At 44.1% G+C, this 20813-nt stretch overlaps 1 protein-coding gene across 30 annotated transcripts in view; it reads right to left on the reverse strand.

The window, feature by feature from the left end:
- Positions 1–20813, reverse strand: part of LOC131819383 (RNA binding protein fox-1 homolog 1) — a 549338-nt gene that overhangs the window by 76232 nt on the left and 452293 nt on the right. For 21 of the 30 annotated variants that reach the window (XM_059154419.1, XM_059154437.1, XM_059154420.1 and 18 more), the window contains one exon: positions 3233–3313. The exons of the other annotated variants lie outside the window; for them this stretch is intronic. In XM_059154419.1, the coding sequence (XP_059010402.1) occupies positions 3233–3313 (81 nt within the window). The remainder of the gene's footprint in view (positions 1–3232; positions 3314–20813) is intronic. 30 annotated transcript variants of the gene reach the window in all.

Genomic DNA, 20813 nt, shown 5'->3' on the forward strand with positions numbered 1-20813 from the left:
ATCAGAGAGGGAGACAAACTGTGAGAGACTCCGGACCCTGGGAAACAACCTAAGGGTTCCAGAAGAGTGTGTGGTCAAGGGAAGGGGTAAGCGGGGGATGGGTTTGAAGGAGGACACGTATGGTGACGGGCACTGGGTCTTATAAGCAACTAATGAATCACTGAACATTACATCAAAAACTAATGATGTACTGTGTGTTAGCTAACTTATAACATAATTTAAAAAAAACAAAAAACAAAAAACCAAGAAGCCAGTTAATGGCAAACAGCCCAGACTCAAAAGGTATTGCTCACTTGGAGAACTAAAGCAAAAAACCTCAGCAGTGTGTCTCAGGGAGAAATGGATCATCTTTACACCTGGCATTGTCGCCTCAAGATGGAAGTGATCGAGAGCTCCTTTGGCCACCCAGGTGAGGAAGGAGAAGCCTCAGCATTGGCTGTTCTTACAAAACACTCACTGAGCTTGTCCGGACGCCGTTGCTTACAGGATCAACACATGAAGGTTCCTATTGAAAGAATCTAGGTTTCTGTTTTGTTTTGTGATGGGGTAGGAAAATGAACTAATCATTGTTGTTTCCTTTAACACTACTCTACAGAAGGACAGTTCTGTAATATTTCTGAAAAATTCCCACTAACAGTGGTAGGGGGGTGATTAAAATGTAATATTGTGAAACGATAGAATATTATGAGGCCCTCAACATATTTTCATAAAGTACCCATGACACGATAATCAGTGGAAATAATGGAATGAAAAATGTGTAGGTACTATGATTGATTGTGCAATTTAAAAATGAAGGGTGTTGGACACACATTATACCGTTTCTATAATTATTATAAATTTTCACTTTTAAGCTCAGGGAAAAAAATGTATAAACAGTGAAGAGATACTATCATTTTGGATTTTCAATAAAAAAACAGACCTTTTATATCTGCGATCAACACGCTTTTTCTGTAAAGTGCTGGAATGACAATATTTTAGGCTTTGCAGGTCACCTCTGTCACCATCACATGTTGTCTTCAGTTCTTGTTTATTTCTACAGCCCTTCAAAGAATCTAAGACCCATTCTTAGCTCACAAGCTTTACAAAAACAGGCTGTGGGCTGGATTTGGCCCCTGGGCTATACTTTGCGGCCGCTGCTATACTTTTGCTTTCGCCTCTGGGTGCTTCCCCTATTTTAATATGAAGAATTTGTGATAGAGTCCCATATTTCATACTGATAACACACTTCCCCCAAAGCTGCCTTAGAATGGTTATACTGATTCAAACCCACCCTTATTTGGAATTAATTTGAACAGAGAACTGAAATAGAAATGTATATTTCATATGATCCTTGAGAGCTGTGCTTTCCAATATGGTAGACACTAGCCATGCGTGGCTAATTAGAGTAACATTAGTTAACATTAAATTAAATAAAAAAGGCAGTGCTTCTGTCCCAGGAGCCCACATATTGGACAGCGCAGATATGGAACATTTTATCTTAGACAGTTCTCTAGGACAACGATGTCACAGAATAAAACAAAATAACCCTCTGGAACACAACTGTGGTCAAGTTTTGGATTGCCACTGTTCCTCCAGAAAATACCATTGATAGAGAAGGTAGGGGAGAGAGACAAGGGAATGACAAGGATATGTAGGGTCAAACGAAGCCAGAAAGGCAGTCCATCTCTGAATAACTTCCCAGGTTCAAAAACCAAATCTACCATATTGTGGCTGTGGGATCCTGGGTTATCACTCCTCCTCAGTACCCCCTCCATTCCTCTGCTGTAAAGCAAACATTATAATACCTACCTGGTGCAGATTTTGAGGATGAAACAAGGTTGAGCGTGTGGAAATGCGTACTAGCCTCCTAATTCTACGAGCTACGTGCACCCACATTTACACCGCCCGAAGGAGGCCATGGCCAAACATTTAGAAAGAACAACTTCTTGCCAGTATGGCTGGATGCTGGCTTCTCGGGGCACAGGAAGATACGCTGTACTGAATGTATGCCCAACCTGCTCCTGAAGATGCTATGCTGGTTGGGAGGAATACCCGGGTACCCCCATAACCTGGCACCTTCAGAAACCCGCAGGACTCTCAGAGTCTTGTTTTTGGTTTCCGGTGACTGCTTCTAACCTGTGCCCCCCAGCAAAGAGTTTGGTTTTTCTGAGCTTTTGGGAATTGAGACGCTTGATCTTGGCCCTCAGGGAGGATTCCCCTCTGTCTCTCATCCTCCGCCTCATCACATCCCCATCACTGCTGCTTTTCATCACCACCCCCACCCCTTCTCTAATCTCTCCAGCAGCCTTCCTTCCCTCATCCCCACACTCACTGCTGAGCACTGATCTCACTGAAGACCAGCTTCATAGTTATGGGGGATTTCATAGGGTCGTGTTTTACAGCCTAAGAAACAGATAAGAAGTTCTCAGCAGTGGCTGGGGGTCTTTCTGAGGAGGGGCAACCCAGCTAGGGGGACCATGATGGAATTCAGAACTGTAACTGTTCGACCTGTTCTGGGAACTGGGGTCAGGGTGGGGCATTTTCCACCCCAGAGCATCCATCCCAGGCAGAGAAATCCTTGGTTTTTCCATGTCAACACTGTGATCTATCTTCTGCATTTATTTTTGGTTTTCTCCCCCTTGCACTTGATGACTATGTTCACATCTACCAAAGTGCCTTTTCCCGTTGTTCCTCTACCCAGTTAAATGGGGGAGAACCACATTCTTCTCTTGCCTCCTCCTGCTCCCTGAAATCACATAGCAAAGGGCAGAACAGGCTTGCAAACAAGTCATTATTTTCCACCGTGAGAAAAAGGTGCCCAAGCACCTTTTGTCACGTGAGGGGGCCACTTGGATGGCCTGTGTGTGTTCCATCAATTATTTTCATGTGAATTTGCAAGGCTGTGATAGAAGGCAGGCAGTGAGCTTTAGCTCCACACCCCTCCCCACCATGCGCCAACCCCCAGACCAACGCCCCAGGTCCCATCCATTGGACCCGATCCTGCTGGGTCTTAACAAAGGATGACAGGGACATCTGGGAAGTGAGCGTTCAGACGTAATGAGCAAAGGGGTTCGATGCTAAGGTGACAGGGAAACACAGAGACATGCTTATGAGAACCAACCTCATCTTGCGGGGAGCCACAGGGAGGGTACAGCAGAGAGGGAGGGGAGGAGGAGAACTTACATGGCAGGGAAGGTGATTGGACTCAGATTTATGTCACAAAACAAAGAGAGAGCCACGACAGCGGGCTTACTTGCGGAAGTATATACAAGTGAACTGGGGGCACTGTACATGGAAGATCCCTCCTGGTTTGCCTGGCACAGCAGCACCGTGCCTACGAAAGAGAGAGAGATAGCTGGTATCTGGTTTGGGAACAGGCACGCTACACCTGAGAGATCGCGGCAACGCACACAAGAACGGCAGAGAAATGAAAACACAGCCACACCCCCGTGCATGTGGCGGGGACACCCGGGGCAACCCCCTGGCTTAGCCGAAGGGAGTCGGGAGCCCGCCCTCCAGCCCTTCAAGCACGGGTGACACCTTGTCACCTGGGGTTCCCGTAGTAGGAACCTGGCCACCCCAGGACCCAGTTTCAGAACAGTGGTGGTGGCAGCACGGCATACGCCAAAGGGGGCTTGAAAAATACCGGCGAGAACTAGATGACAAGCCTGGCTTGAAGCCCCTTAGCTGTGTGATCTTGGTAAGTCACTGTACCTCTCTGTGCCTCGGGAGTCCCATCTGGAAAATGGGGCGGATATACCTACCTCCAGGGAGGGTTGGGGATCGTAGGGCTAGAGATGTGCCTGGGGCAGGGGCTGGCACAAAATCATCACTCGGTAAAGGGGAAGCATGTGAACTGCTCTGTTTGGAGAAAACTTTTCCTCCCCTGCTGCCACGCCCTCCCCCCACTTTAGACTGTCTCAATCAGTTCTTCAGGGAAAGGACAGAAAGTGCGGCGGGGAAGAACTTTCACCCTCCATGTGACCCACCCCGGACCCACACTTGGCTTAGGGTGAGACCATCATTGGCTTCTGCGTATCTCGTTTCTTCCCGAAAGCTCTCAGCTTTCCAGCTGGAGAGGCTGCCTCACCAAGCAAGCCTGCACTGCAGATCTGACTGTCCTCTGCCTGATTTAAAGCAAAGGGCACCGGGCTTATCCTAGCACAATGGAATTTTACAGCAGAGAGGAGTGGTGGAATCCTGAGATATGCCCTCAGTCTGTGATGTGTTTTGAACCACCACCCACTCCAAGGGTGAGCAGGGTCAGGAATCCGCAGGGTATCAATTCTCTCTCCCACAAAGCTCACACTCAGACTTTGAAAAGACTGTGAGAGACTTCTGAGGAGCTGTCAGCCCATTACTGATGATGGAACTGTGTTCCCTGTGGCTTCCGTTCACTTGTTTCCATTTTGTTTTGGGTTTTGGAGTCTCTGGCCGTCACCAAAACTGGAAAGCTCCCCCCCGTGAGAAGAAGCCTGCCCACATCATTGGAGACCTCACCCACATCTTCGGAGCTCACACACACCTCTGGAGACCTGCTCTAGGGCTTGCTAAGGGGTTCTACAGCCCTGTAGGAGCTTTCCCAAGGTTGACAGAAGCTTAGTAGGAACTTGCAGAGTGAGTGGGAGTTCTGCCACACAGAGAGGGATTGCCACCTGAACCATGAAAAGATAGCCATCTTTCCTGAACTAAAAAACCAAACACAGTTCCAGAGGTGGTCTCCATGACAGCCGCCCCCCTCTCCTTCAGGACAAAGCCAGAATAGATGGCCCCTATGAGGTGGGCTGAGAAGGTTTCTGCAGATTCCTTTTCTACCCTTTGCTCCCTGTGTTTCCCTGGATTTTGTACGTTATTTCCAGATAAAGCAAAGATGCATGAAAATCCCTAAGTGGTCCCTCCATCACCAACTCAGCCACCCCCATCCATTCTTTGACACAGAGAAGCAGCCCACGGACAGAAGTTCTATCTGAAGGAATGTCCCCTGGTCCTTCTGACATTTACCCTGGTATCCTGTGTTTCTAGCTGGAGAAGAGCCCCCACAAAAGCGTGGATATAAGAGTAAAACTGACTGACCTTCCCTTGGTGGTAAATGTATTCAGAGTCTGGTTGGGTCTGAGTCACGATCAGCCTTTGCTACATGGATGTTTCTTTCTTCTATTTTATTTAAAAAGTTTATCCCAACATATAAGATGGGACTTTACATGGTCTTATTTCTTCTTGGTAAGTATTTCCTGTTTTGGCAAGAAACTGGCATAGCTTGGTAATTAATAGCAAACAAATGGAACACCAGCCCAGCGGGGTGTGGGGTCTGAAATCAACCAACAGGAGTAGCACACCCACCCCACGGACACGCCCCGACACCCATCCTGCTTATCAACAAGTACTTTGCCTGACTTTGCAAAGGCCATTCATCCCCAGGTTCTCGCTCACTGCCACAACCTTAGACAGAAAAATGAACGTTTCTATAGGATACACAGAGAGCTGTCAAATCAGCATCTTCTAGGGTGGGACCCGTGAGAAAACTCAGTGGGTCTCTCATGTCCACCCCTGGATCGAAACCACTTTTAAAATGAAATCTGAAGTTTCTTGGGGGGGGGGGGGTGTACCTTGGTTTCAAAAGAAAAATGGCATAGTTGTAGCAAAAATATATCCAGAAAGACATTTTGGTATTGTGCAGTTAAAACCTTAGGGTCAATTTTCAACACTCTCAGTGCAATTTAGAGAATCCCATTGGGACACAACACAGATTCCCTCTAGGAAGCTAAATCCTGGCAGGGCATAATGAAGCTTTCCTAATGCTCTTACACTGTAGATCCTGAGAAACTGCATTGAAATAACTTCTTTGGAAGCCCTCTTGGTAGTGGGGAAAAAAAAATTCTTTATGCAATAATTCTGACCTTTGTAAAACAAAATCTATACTGTCACAGGACTTGCTTTTTATTTTACCTAAAAAACATTCTCTAATTTAATTTGCAAAGTACTTATTGTATGTTCTCTTAGTACTTTGTGACCTTTCCTTAAGAGAAAGCTTTGAATTAAACAGAAACAAAGAGGCAGAGGAGAAACTGTAACCTCCAAGCATTTTTTGGGCCGGGGCGAGTCATGTGTGTTTGTTTAAAGAAGTCAGTCAAATAGATAATAGGGTAGGAATAGCAGCATAAGGAGCATTTAGAAGGTCATTCAAGGCACCTTGTGATGCAGCTTTCTAATGAGTCCCTTGCATTGTGTTTTCTATCCACACCCATCCCCCCAAATGGTCTCATTTGCCTCCAGCTAGCATGAACTGTCCGCCACTATGGTGGCATTCTATACTTCTCAGACTTCTGTGCCTTTACTAATAAAGCAATTTTATTCTAATATCCAGGATTTTGAGGGAGGAGGGGGGAAGGGGGTCTTTCCTCTTTATAATTTAAAGATGGCAACTGTGTTCAATTTATACCACTAGCCACCATTCGCTAGCCAGGACAGACCGGTCATTCATCAATTTCCAAGTGTCCTTTCCTTTTTATCCTGGAATCCTCAGAAGCATTCTTAACCCAGCTTCTAGGCAGTTGCTACTGTTTGATTACAGTTGGTGGACAGGATGAAACCTCCACGCCATTCCTGCTCCTCCTGTTTGGTTAAACCATAAAATTAACGTTTTTACGTCAAATAGGATCGAATATTGGAGATTTCAAGGGATTTAATTTTAAAGAAAGGCCCCGCTGCAATGTCTACTGTGTCTTTTAGAAGTTGCCTCTTTTCCCAGTCCCTAGGAGCTAATGGATCACCCCCCCCCCACCTCCTATGTGTCCATCTATTTAAAAAAAAAAAAATTCCCTAGGCTCACCCGGGTGGTTCAGTCAGTTAAGCCCCTAACTCTCAATCCTGGCTCAGATTGATCTCAGAGTCATGAGTTCAAGCCCAGTGCTGAGTGCTACTCTGGGCACGGAGCCTACTTAAAAAAATAAAAAATAAAACAAATAAAAATCTCCCTAGCAGATCCTTTGCCACACTCTACTGCAACTTTTCATTTACATTTCGGTCTTAGCCACAATGAGCCCCTCTTGAGTCAGAGCCAAACCAGACTCCTCTATTCCCAGCCCCTAACAAAATACCTCTCGGAAGGTTTTACAAATACTATTGAGTAATTATGTTTTTAAATATCTCTTCTTTTCTGTTTTCTTGGCTAAAAATAGTGCTTTGCCTAGCCAATTGTACTCAAGGGTACCTTCTTCTGCCCCTTGTTGATTGCTGGGGGTGTGCATGCCTAAAGTCTGGTTACGAGCCCTTTCTATGGGATTCACTTGCTTCCTCCTCCTCCTCCTCTCTGGTGCTTTTAAGGTTTACTCAAGCAGCTCCACATGGAATCTGAGTATCTCATATCTGTGCCTGGTAGGAGCTGCCTCCCTGTGGCTCACTGCATTTCGGAATAATCAGAGCCTTTGCAAAGTCTGTCACGCCCTCATCAGCATCCCAAATTCCAAATTCCGGCAAGATATCCATGGGGCCATTCCCAGGCAGGATCGGGAATCTTCCAGCTGTGAGAGGGTGAGCCCAGGTTCCTGTGCAGATGGGGCAACCCAACACTTTCTTCTTGACTGGAGACTCCCCACAGTTTTGGGGATAATTCCTGGCCCCTTGAGGGGCAGGGAGAAGCCTCAAAGGGGTGATTCCTATCACAGACAGGGGAGAGGAAGCATCCAAACTTTGTACTCTGCTGCCAACTCTTAGGTGAGGAAATCAGACTCAAACCAACTGGAACAACCGTGCATTTGCACACCTGTGCCTTGATGAAGGGTAATGCTTCTCCCCAGAACCTCCCCCGGGCCAACCCAGATAATTCCCTTCTGGACTCGGCTATAGCTTCTTCTCTTAGAAACCAGATCTCTTTGCCTTTATCTGCCAAATTCAGCTTCTTTCCTCTGCTTTTCTAAATTGTGTTGTGTGATAATCTGTCGAGTGAGTGTCTTCCCATGGATGAGGTGAACTCCAAAGGGGGTTCATCCAAGAGGAGTTCAACCCCATGGGTTCAGGGACCTCGGTGGGGAGGCAGGGGGGCCTGACAAGAGGAACCAGAGGGTTTTGGATGAGCAGCCATGTAGCACTTGTAGGAAATAAAACTAGAATGCAAGAGGGAAAGGAAGAAGAGAGAGGCTCTTTTGAATGTCCACCCTTCCATTTAGTACGGATGAGGCAGATCTCCAAGCCAGCCCAGGATGAATGACTTGGCCCATCCTGTATTTTCTGAATTATACACACACACACACACACACACACACACACACACACACCAAAGAAAAGTAAAAAAAAGAAGGAACAAAACATGTCAAAGAAACACCCCAACTGCCTAGCAACTGGGAGTGGCTGACTCACTTCGTTAGCTCCAAGAGGAAGATGAGTTAGAACACCAGGAGAAGAATGCTCTTATCGCTACTAAATGGAAAAAAAAAATTAAAGGCGTGAAGAAAAACCACCACACTTCATGAATTTTCTGAGAGCCAACAGGGATTCGGGAACCCTTGCTGTAGAAGGTTCTGGAGTGTCAGGTGTTATCTGAGCCTCTTCAAGCATCTGTGTGCTGATCCTGAGTCCCTCGCAAGCAGAGCCCGTTGCTGGGGTCCAGCTTTCCCAGTGTCACTGGGCCTGGTGACTCTGCAAAGAGGGCTGCGGGGAGACACCCCACAGGCAGATGGTGAATGAATGCAGGAGGCCATCTCAGAGTTACTCTGTCATGAGCGCTCAGCTAAGAAGAGGTGACCTGCGAGGGCTGCTGTTCATTCGGCAAAAGAGTATTGGCCTCTATCATGTGCCGGGCACTGTGTGGGTTCTGGGGTACGCCCGCTGAGCCCCCTGTGCCCTTGAAAAGAATGAAACGCTGTCTTTTTTAGTGCCCGAACGTTCAGGAACAAATACATACACAAGAAAGGGAACAAAGGAATGAGTCCACAACGACCCCCAAATCTGACCCCCTCTCTACCCTATGGTTATTTACTTTGCTTGCTGAGATCCATAAAACTTACAAGATGTTTTGGCACAGTATTTATGAAACATGACTATTATGACTGGCAAAATACTCTATTCCATAGTTCTGTTACACATTGCAGTCATAACAAAAAAAAAAGGTTTCATAGTAATAGTAATCACTAGGAAAAAGAGTACTTTCATTTTATTAAAAAAAAAATTCATTCAATCTGCACATTTTTACAATGCATTTGTTCCTCCCTAACTAGAAGGGTCAGACAGTATTAGTCTCTCTTTAGAGATGGGGAAAAAAATGGCACAGAACAAAGATGTGGTTTACGAAAAGCTCTATCACCAGTCAGAGGCGAATTTTGGGTGAGAAACAAAGTTATGTAGGCTCCTAGAACAGGACTCATTTTATCAATGACTCTTTCCTGCTTCCACTGTTGGATGATTTTTAAAATATATTTTTAAATTAGAATAAAATGAGGAAAACTTTGGCCACCATTGAAAGAACAAGCTGGGTTACAGAAGCCTTCTTCATAGGAATGGTACTTCCAGAAAGGGGTGTCCTCAGCGCCATGGGGGTTCTTAAAACCACCTGTGTCACCTAGCGTATCTGTTCAACACAGAACGCTAGGTCCCACTCCCAGAGTTTTGGACTCACTCCAGAGGTCTGGCATGGAGCTGAGGAGTTCCATTTTCAACAAGCTTTCATGTTGTTGGGGACCACACTTTGAGAAACACCAGAGGAGAGCTGGTCCCCCTAACCACAATGCTGTGAGGTTCTTGCATTCCTAGCACTGGAGGTTTTCAAGGCCTGTGAGACTTCAGGAATCCACTGGGAAGCACTGAAATGAGTTCAGTGCTTTCAAAGGCTCCACCCCCTAAAGAGCGTGACTCAGCTGGTCAGAAATCTGCATTTCTGATGTAAAGGCAGAGCTTACTGACCTTTTATGGTTGCTGTTCGGTGCATCAACAAGTTTTGCCTTCGTTTGTAGCATTTCAAACACGAAGAATAACTACCAGTCTTAACTGTTCTGTCAAAGTCTCTGGAGGTGGGCTGGTAAAGAAGGTTCAGAAGATCTCCAGCAGCGTAATCCTAGCAAAGCCACTCTTGGTTCCCCACCCAAAAGAGAGCCTATCTATCCATTCCTGCTCCACTGCTACGGGCTGAAGTGGATAGGGTCCACATTCATGCATACACTAATGTCCTAACCACGCCCCCCCCACTCCGTACAGGATGTGTCTGTATCTGGAGATAGGATCTTTAGAAAGGTAGTGAGGTTAAAGTTAGGCCATGGGGATAGACCCCTATTCCATGTGGCTGATATTCTTCTAAGAAGAGTAAATTACAACAGAGACACAGAGGAATGACCGAGTGAGGACTCAGGGAGAAGACGGCCGTCTACAAGTCAAGGAGAGAGGCCTCCAAAGGAACCAACCCTGCTGACCCCTTGATCTTGGACTTCTGGCCTACAGATCTGTAAGAAAATTCATTTCTGTTGCATAAGCTGCCCCAGCAATGGTGGCCCTAGCAGACTTCCTATCCTGCTTCCCTCCTAATGAGTTCTGCCCTGAGGCTCAGGGAGGCACTGTACTACGTGAGGGCCAGACAGCACAGGCATGAGACAGGGGTCTGGGAAGTTGCTGTGTGCTACTCCCTGCCCATGAAGGTTACTGCTTCCGATGGACACATTTATCCAAAGCCCTCATGGGTTGTGGATGCTTTTTGCGGTTATACATTTTTGAACACAGACTGGCGTTGAGCTAATCCATGTAAGAATATTTTCACAGCGAATACTTAATGCTTTTATACATGCCTGAAAGATGAGCCTCTCTGAAGGGTTATGGTCGAGCTTTCAATACAGAGGTATTTCCACTGAGGCACAGATGTTGCAGAAAAATGTTGGATATGTATTTAATTCTTATAAAGTGAATCATGTTTTAATTGTGCCAGAGGATTCCCATATTTAAAGGAGCCCTGAAGTAAATCTGTATCGAGTGTAAATAATCTCTTATTCCAATTTATAAAGCAAGTTTTGATTTTCATAACAGTTAGAGAGAAATACATGATTGTGTGGGTTTTTTTTTTCCTTTTCACTTTTCTTTTTGACGTAATTTCAGACTATCCCCCAAAAGTTGCGGGAATACTAAAGAATCTCTCGACAACATTCTCCCTGATTATTTGTTGTTTTAAAAAAATGTCATGACTTACTGAACTACTCTTATTCACCTGCCTTCCAAACTTCACGTAATAGTGATTTTTACAGAAAATATTCAGTTGACTCAATTTGATGCTAAACACATCAACTGTAGCAATTCCAAACATTGCTTACTAATCACTCAAAAGGCGCCAAGCAAACCCATTTAGTGTTTAAGTTGGACTCTTACCTATTCTTTACCCTGTAAGACAGGTACTATCATCACAGCTATTGTAATAGGCGAGGATCCAGAGACAGAGTTTAAGAATCTTGCCCAAGGCCACACAGGTCACACAGATAGAAATCTTACAGTGCTGAATTCAGATCAAACCAAACAGATCCTTGGGACCCATTTTCTGAAGGTTAATCTTCCACATCCAGTGTAGGCAAACTACAGTCATTTGGCCAAATACAGCCTATCACTTTTTTTTTTTTTTTTTGTATGGCCTGTGATCTAAGAACGTTTTTTTACATTTTTATCTGGTCAAAGAACAATCCATAAAAGACCAATATTGGGTGACAAAGTGAAAAATCACATAAAATTCAAATTTCAGTATCTCTAAGGAGTTACTGGAACACAGGCACACTTGTTCATTTACATATTATTTATGACTGCTTCTATGCTGCAAGACGGAGCTGAGGAGTTACAACAGAGACCTTATTGCCCATAAAGGCTAAAATATTCACTATCTCGACCTTTACAGAGAAGGTCTGCTGACCTCTGTTCTAATGTCCTCTTTCTGTTTGGAAGATATAAGCAGTGATTGTCAGGACAGTATTAGCCCCTCCCTGGGAAGCTGTCACAAATTATTTCAGAGGGTATCATTTTATTAAATACTTGCAAAAATTTATTTATTTTTTTTGTTAAAAACAACCAAAAAAAATATTTAAAGACATGTTCTTTGAATGCTTGCCAAAAATCTCTTTCTAATTCATTGTTGTTCAAGATAATAAAGCAACTAGAAAAAAACGGTCCCATAAGGTATTTGCGGAAAGCAAACGATGTACAACAAAAACAATGCAAATACATTTTATCTCTTTCAGGTTTGCAGCTGTTAGAATTTAGGTAAGGGTTATCTTAAAGCCCTTGTTTCTAAAATTCTAATAGGCATTGAATTACTCCGGGGCCCTTCTAAAATGGATATTCTCATCTAGTAGGCCTGGGCTGGGGCATGAGAATCTGCATTTCCAATCAGCTCCCAGGGGATGCCCACGCTGCTAACTAGTGACAGGAAAGTGCTAGGGACCACATAAAGATCGTCAAGTTACAGCTAATATGAATGCGAGTGGCCATTAAGATGCAATGGAGTTTCAGGTCCTGAACCAGGTACACTGTGCACACGTTGTGATTTTTTTTTTTTTTTTATCTTATCAAACTGACAAGGAAAGTAAGGCCCAGAGAGAGAAAAAGATGAGACAAAACCGAAATCCAAGCCAGCCTAGTGTGACTCCAAAACTCAGACTCACTCACGGAGCTACATCGGCTCATTTACGGTGATGCTTGGTCTTGAGGTGTTTGGACAACATCCTCTCCAGCCATGGAGTGATAAATACACACCGACTGACCCCATTTGCACTAGAGCCATTTCGAACCGTTCCTCTGTTGCCTGCTGGCTGGAAACACCTGACTCTTCCAGGCTGAGGGATGTTGGCTAGAACCTCATGATCACGTTTAAGAATCTGTGATAGGGTTTTAAATCCCACCAGGGAAGCCTCCGGGCAGGATGTATCTTCTAGAGATAAGAAAATATCAATTGCAAGATCACAGTTCTACAGGTAGGAAGGAAACACCGAGAGAGGAAAAAATAGGGAACTTTCAAGGTCTGACAGTGCTGCTGAAAAAGTATGGGTTTGGGGAACGTTAACCCTTAGTTTTATGTTCTGGCCTCAGTGACTGCAAGTTTCTTAGACCTTGAGCAAGTCAGTTGAAGTCCTAGACTTGACTTTCCCATCTCTAAGATGGGAACCAAAAAAATGTACTTCATTGAGAATTGTTGTAGGGATCAGATCTGTTCCGTGGAAGGGGTAGGCAATTTGTAGGTAATAAGTGATCTCAACAATACTACTACTACTACTACTAATAATGGGCTATTAATTATGATTATTTTTTTAAACTGAAAATACAGTACTTTACAGATTTATTTTGTTCCATTGCTCCTTGAGGAATGGGAGAGCAACAGCTCCTGAGCTGTTGGGTTTGGCCATGTCCTGGACAGAATGAACAGATTTCATGGAGAACATTTTAAGATTGGGAATTAATTGCCAACATTTAAACTGGGGAGGTTTAATGTCACAAGACAGATGTCGCTTCTCTTGAGGAATCAGGGGATGGAGCCACACGGATCTGGGCCCGCATGCCCACGGGGCAGGGCCATGCAGGGTGGCAGGGAGAGGGCGCTCCTCTCTAGGACTGAGCTGTGTCCTCTCCAAGTGCACATTCAGCTCCCAGCTCTCAAAGTCTTTTAGTTTGCAAAGGATAAGGAATGAAAAAAACAAAAAAACAAACCAAAACAAAAAAACATCAGAAATTGTGGTTTAGCTAAAATCTGTGGAGTTTACAAGTTTCTGCAAAGACCCCAGCATGCCTTCCTCTCTCCTTCCTCGGGACGAGAACCTCTGAGATACAACAGGAGTCCAAAAATCCCTCCTGACAGGCCCCCCGTGGGCCCCCTTTTCTATTTCACTTGCTAGTACAGAGCTATATTTTAGGAGGGGCTGGAAATATTTGAGGTGTGGGGGTAGGGTTTCATCTTCAGTTCCTTTCCATATATCCCAGATTAGGTTTAAACTCCTGACCCCGCTCTTTGGGTAAGAGCAGAAAATATACTTTGACTTTGAATCTTCCAAAGAGTAATCAGATACATTTGTTTAAACAAGCTTCCCACGCCACAAACTCACACACACACACACACACACACACACATACACACACACACACTCTCACGGGCCGAAAGCAAACAGAATATTTCAGCTGGCGACAATGGTTTTCAAAAATGACAGGGAATTAATACGGAAGGTTTCAGACTTTACAATATCAAATGATATTGTATTTTGTATATCAAACAAGCACTAGAAACGCACAAATAGACTCCTCTTTTTTCCCCAGAGGAAATATCAGTGATATTGGGGTGTTCATGCTTTTAAAACGATACTGGGTTTAATACAATGGTAAGTGTGCATCGATTAACCTCGGCGTCGGGTTTAAATGTATAACCCATTCACTAATTTAATCTCCTCCAAAAAACAAAACAAAACAACAACAACAAAAAACAGCCTTTGGCATTATTCTCTGAATAATCCTTGTTTAGTTTCCATAATGGTATCCTGTTTAATGAAAAACTCATTAGAATGTAGCATACGGCATAATTAATTCTGGCTGATTGTTTTGGTGTGAACATCTAAGGCAGATGCTGGGTTCCATTTTCCTCTGGCTTTATTAATTTTTCATAAACCAATATTTCGACCGTAATGGGTTGTAACAGGTCCGCAGAAGTTCTAGAAATGCATTAACTGTCACCAATGTAGTTAATTGAAGTAGGATTTTGCCATTTGTGTGTTGATGCTCTCACACTACATTTTTAAAAGACAGTGTCATTTGATACTCAGAGAAGGAGTATCTACATATAATTAACATACAGGGGATTAAACAATATTTGGCCAATTTGTCTTTATTTACACACAACTTAATCGGTTGGGCTAATAACGCTGAACTATCAATTTTGAAAAGAAAGCTAAAAAGTGGGAAGCGCAACCTTCCAAACAAAATGGTTTATAATAAGAGTGGCGACACAAGTTAAAATATTTTTAAAAATGAAACTGTGTCGTTTTTAAAGTCTCTGGTAGTTTGTTTTCCAAGGAAGAGATCGGGACACAACAGGAAATGGGCTGGATACTGGGTGTCAGGCACCGGTTTCCTAATCCTGGGATCTGTCAGGAGCCTGATCTCTGGGTGAGAAGTTGCTGATTTAGTTTAATCTCTTTCAGTCTTTTAGGAGTGGGTTCATATATTTGAAAGAGTCTTCATGATAAGATTATTATTTATTTCAGGTGCAGATACACATGGTAATTCATTACTGGGGGCTCTTGTTTCTTTTCTTTTATTTTTTAAGTATATTTTCTATCAGAGATTTCACTGGTTGACTGTCACTCAAAGGATGAAATCCAGAATCCACATTCCTTTATACAGCATTGTCAGGTCTTTTGCAACTTTTCTCTAGAAGGTACTCTCTGATCTCAACAGATTGGTATTTCTCAGCTTTTGGGGGAAACCTGATTTTGCCTCAGAAATTTCTATATGCAGTGAAGATCAAGCAGATATATACATTTGTACTTCTCAATGGATTTTGAAGATAAAGATTGAGAAACTCCTTTGGACTCTGCCAAACTCCTTCTTACTTACTCCTACAAAGATCTTTCTTTAGTTTCTTACCAGGAGAACTCTTACTCATCCCTCAAAACCCGATTAAGACCCCACTCTCCCACCTCTTAATAGAGAGAGGGTTGTTTGTTTTTCAGTGTTCTGGCAGGTAGGCAGGTATCATCGTTTATTATATACTAAGTTGGTCTGTCTGTATTTTTCAATGTTCTAAGGAATTCTCGAGGGAAGAGGTGTTCTCCCCTGCCAGCGCATGTGCAATGCCTTGCACTTTACAGGCCTTCAGCACTGTAACTCTGAGCTGAAACCTGAATTAACAGAATTAACAGAAGCCAGTGATACGTGCGACTTTATACACAGCCTCTCCTTGGCCCTTCCTTGACAAGCCTGGTGTGAATTTCACATTTTTACACAGCTGGGGATGGGGCGAGAACAACTATGTCATGACCCATGAAAATTATAAGAAATGTAAATGGCTTTGTCCCTAAAGTTTTACTGGGACACAGCCATGCGCACTCATTTGTTCACTCCTGCATTAGAGTGGCAGAAGTGAGCGGGTTGGGGAGACTGTAGGCCCGCACACCTACTCACAAACTGACCCTTTACAGAAATTTACAGACCTCTGCTCGAAGCGAAAAATGTACACTTTTTTTTTTTTCTCTTTCATAACTGAATCCAGCTTGATCTTTTCTCCTAAAACCAACCAACCAACAGAGTGGTATGTCTTGCCTTATACCACACTCCCCCTCCTCCTCAACACTACCATCATGACCACGAATATATATAATATTAACTCATATTATATATATACTCTGAACTTGCAAGCTCCTTTTCCTTCTGCTGCTTGTCTTCTTCCTCCCTTTTCTTCTGTTGCGCAGGGAAGGGTTAACTCAGTAGGTCTGGGCTGCTCAAACTCGGGAACATTCCTCTGGAAGGTTTGTCTTCAGGACTGGCCCTTGGACAGCTCCTGGCAGAGGAGGCGTTCTAAACCTTTGGAATATTCTACCTGATAAAACTGTTCTTGGGTGTCTGAGGCCTTGGGCCATACATTGCCAGTCTGATAAGACAGTTTATGGCAGCAATGTGATTTATGGGGAAGGCTTACTTTTGCTTTTTGGCCTAAGGTTTGAGTAGTTGAGTTCAGTCACATGGGGGCTCCGTGTCCCTGTGATTGCCTCCGAGGAAGCAGACGGACTCCTGTCTGGTGTGTGTGTCGTCAGACACCGTTGCCGGTAAAGTTAAGCACATCGTGGAGGCCACACTCAGAGGCTTCTGCCTGGTTTTTCTGGATTCCACCTCCTGTGCTCTTCCCCTTTGCTGATTTTTAACCTGTATCACTTTGTAATAAATCGGAACTGTGACTCTAAGGGCCTTTCTGAGTCCCCGGAGCACATCCAACCAGACACAGAGACTGAGGATGATCTTGGGGACCCCGATGCAGTTCCGCAGCATGAAATCAAGCTTTATGCTTTTCCCTTCTAGAGTCAAAAATCACAGAGGAATGCCCGGAAGAGGAAGCATTTGGGTGATTGCCTTTAACAACTACAGACACTTATCCATCTTGAGAAGGAGCTCAAGGCTTGACGTCAGCATTATCAACATTTTAAGCCAGATTATTCTTGTGGTGGGAGCTGTCCTGTGCATTGTGGGCCTCCACCCTTTAGATGCCACTAGTGAATATCCCCGTGCCCCCCAAGATGTGACAATGACAGATGTCTCCAGAGGTTGCCCAATTCCCCTGGGGTGCAAACTTACTTCCAGTTAAGAACCATTAATCCAAGATTGGATTAACTAAAGCCTGTGTGTGGGAGGTAACTTGTAATAAAATGGGATGGGCCTTGGAATCACAGAAATTTGGCTTTGGATTTGGATATAGCTCTTCAGCTTTTGAAGTCAGCAACCTAGGTTAACATAATATCACTAGATTCCTCATTTATCTGTAAAATCAGGAAAATGACACTTATCCTCCAAAGTTATAATCTCTAACCATGCAAGGATCCCAACACGGAATCTGGCATGTGGCAGATAATATCACATGCAAAGATATTTTTATTAATTATCTTTATCCTCTACAACCTCAAGGCTAGGAGACATGGTGGGCATGTCCCAGTCTAGTCCTATTGAGGGAGCTGCACAGCAAGGTGATGGAAAGCGTGGGCTCCGAGGTTAGAAAAAAGATGCTTATGTAAAAAAACCCAATTTTTCACTTCTAGTTCTGTGACATGAGGGAGGAGATAAACTCTCCAGAAAACCTTGGTTTCATAATTTCTATAATGAAGAGAATGGTGTAACATTTTTATGAGGATTCGAGGAGATGCAAAGTGTTTTTGCACAGGGCCTGGCAGAGAGTCAGCGCCTAGAGTGCCTTATTGTTGCTGATGTTTTGAGTTGCTCGTGCATGAATGATGGCAGCCCAGAACTTTTCCTATGAGATTGATCCAGAGCCAAATGTTCAAACCTTGTCTTTCTCCCACACTGCAGAGGTGGGGCTACTCCTACAAGGGCTGTCCTGCCACTTCTTGCTTGAGGGACCTCTCCTTGGTAGGCATTCCATGCAATAGAATGGGAACTAATTTATTGAGGCAGTGCCGTTTTTAGCACATAATCAAGTTCTGATCCTATCGGAAGATCAAAATCCCCCACAGCTTCCATCCAAGCTGAGCTGCATTCCTTCTGTGAGGCAGGGAAGGACACAGATAAAAATTAAGGCCAAATGTGGGTTGGGATGAAGTGCAATCTGATAAGACAGATGGGGAAAGGAGAAGAGAGAAGGAAAGTGAATTGCAACCAAAAGGGGAGGCGAAGGTAAACAGATGTACGAGATCAAGTCTTTGAAGTGGAACGTTTCTGGGCTGAAAAATCCTTTGCTTGGGGACTTAAATCTGGACTTTTCTGTTCCAGTTCACTGATGTGCACTGCATTTGAATCTGGCAGATGTGTAAATTATACAAAACACTGCAGAGCCAAAGGTCACTGTTCATGAGGAGCCATCGCTCTGGGTCTAGTCGAAGCTGGTCCTCCGGGTGGACATGGGCTGTGTTCGAGCCACAAGGGGCGCCTGGATACTGCTGCTTTGAGGGTCTCTGAGTGGCAGCAAGTATTTGCAACCCACATTACATTCTTTCAGGGTACTAAGGCAGCCACCCCAAATGCATTTGGGCACATCATCTCAGGCCCAACCCAAAGTCTGGGTGGGTGGCCAGTGAAAGGAAAGCAGCCTGTGTCAGGGTCCCCCGTTACCCCATGTTCTGACAATCTTACTCTTTCTCAGATGCTATTGTATCCAAATTGCAGGAAGGGAATTGGAAAGAAGTCCATCCAAAAGTGGGGCTAAAGGTCATTCTCTTAGCTGTAATGGACTCCATGAAATGAAATGGGGGGAGAGCCTGGGAGGGCGACCGACATCTACCTCCCTTGGACTCAATTCTTAGACGAATCATGGTTCACAGTGGCCAAAAGCCCATAGAAAACCAATACCTCTGAACGGGTAATCCAAGGTCAGATCCAGCTGCCCTTTCGAGATGAGCAATCACAGAGTGCGACATCCATCCTCTTCATTTTTAAACTTTATATTGAGATCCCAATCCACTCTCCCATCACCCAGCCCTGGAATCAAGGTCTGTGGTCCGTGGCCAGGGTTTTACCGAGGTGGACATAATCAATCCAACTGACTTCTAGTCATCACACTGATCTCATAGTTTCATTTTACTTTACAGCCTATAAAGTTCTTTTACACTCATTACCTTACCTGATCCTCCCTGTAACCCCAGGATAACTTAGTTTTAAGACCCGACCGCCTTTCCTATGTGACTTTGCAGCTAGGGGTATCTTTCTCTTAGGACTTCCCCCCAACCCTTTGAAACCAGAAATGTTTATTTTTAGGAGGAAAATCTTAATTAAGGACCCCCATCTTCTCTTACCCCCACTGAAAAAATCCTCACGAATCATAAGAGGGTCTCCAGAACACTGTTCATTACCATCTCCAAGGTTTTCAAGTTGAGGTACCCTGCCTCCCTCCACTTTCGACTTGAATCGTGTGGTTGTTATCGCCGGGACCTCACTATCTCTTAGATCTGCATTGCATTGGTAGATCTTTTCTTTTCCCTATTGATCATGACTCGTGGAGTAATTTACCTCAATTCCAATTTTCCTTTGCAGGCGGGGCACTCTCCAACCGCGGAAGTGAGTTATGTGTGTTCAAGTGGTGCATCTTATGAATCTTGTTAAGCTTTGCCGCCTTATAGCCCTACTGATGGAATATTTAATCACAGAAATGAGTTGGCAGATATGATATACAGCGTGGGTGAGCTCTGCAGCCATCTTACTGGCAATTGAGAAACGGATGGATTCTCCGTTTGTCAGTCCCATGGCGACAACTGTGTATCACCTTCTGTTATTTATTTTTATTTTGTTTTACTTATGTATGAAGATTAAGGGTGCTTGCTTTCCATCAATGGTTTCAGGGGCTAGCTATCGTGATTTTCCCTAAAAGACACCACGGATTCTTTTAATCTTTTTACGAGATGGCGATGGAACGTCTCCCCATGGCGGGGGAACGGTAAGAACCCCCTCTGAGGCCTCCTCATTGAGATTCTTAGAGACACTATTTCTAATTATACTAAGTAACTTGAAACATGCTCCTGGGAATAGATATTTGCAGATACTGAACTTCTTATTTATTGTCTTCAATTTAAAAAAGAAAAAACCTGACGTGGAATGGTCCAAGACACTGGCTTTGAGATCTACCTGGACATTTCTTTAATTGACTTATCAATCATTTATTCTGAGAAGAAGCCCCAAGGAGCCTGCCTGAAGATGATTAGATGTAGGCAAAATAATCAATGCTGTGTAGCTTTGTAGGAAAACACCCACTCGTCTTTGGAGAAGATTTACGGGGGTTCATGGGATGTGTTGATTTATGCATATCTGCTTCTGGAGACGGGTGTTGGGTAGGTAGGCATCCTTCTGGGTAGGACTCGGTAAGAGTTCAGACAAACCCCCCGAAATGAAAGGCCTTTCATAACAGCTTTCTAAATGCTTCCCTTGGAATGTGTGCACGAGGGAAAGTGTGCGTCATAATTTATCAAAGCAAATTAATACTGTTCAGCTAGTAATTAAAGATCCTCATTAAGAGGTGCTCCTGCCCTCTCCACCCCCACCTCGCGTTAGCAATAAAAATGCACTCAGGGCGTCAAGAGGTTATATACGAAAATCAATAACCTGCCATTTTATAATTAAAGAGAAAATAAATGTTAGGGAAAAGTCCACTAAATTAGGAAAATTACCTTTAGGAGAGATTGAAAATATTGATT

This window comes from Mustela lutreola, chromosome 17 (genome assembly GCF_030435805.1).
Source record: "Mustela lutreola isolate mMusLut2 chromosome 17, mMusLut2.pri, whole genome shotgun sequence".
Classification (NCBI taxonomy): Eukaryota; Metazoa; Chordata; class Mammalia; order Carnivora; family Mustelidae; genus Mustela; species Mustela lutreola.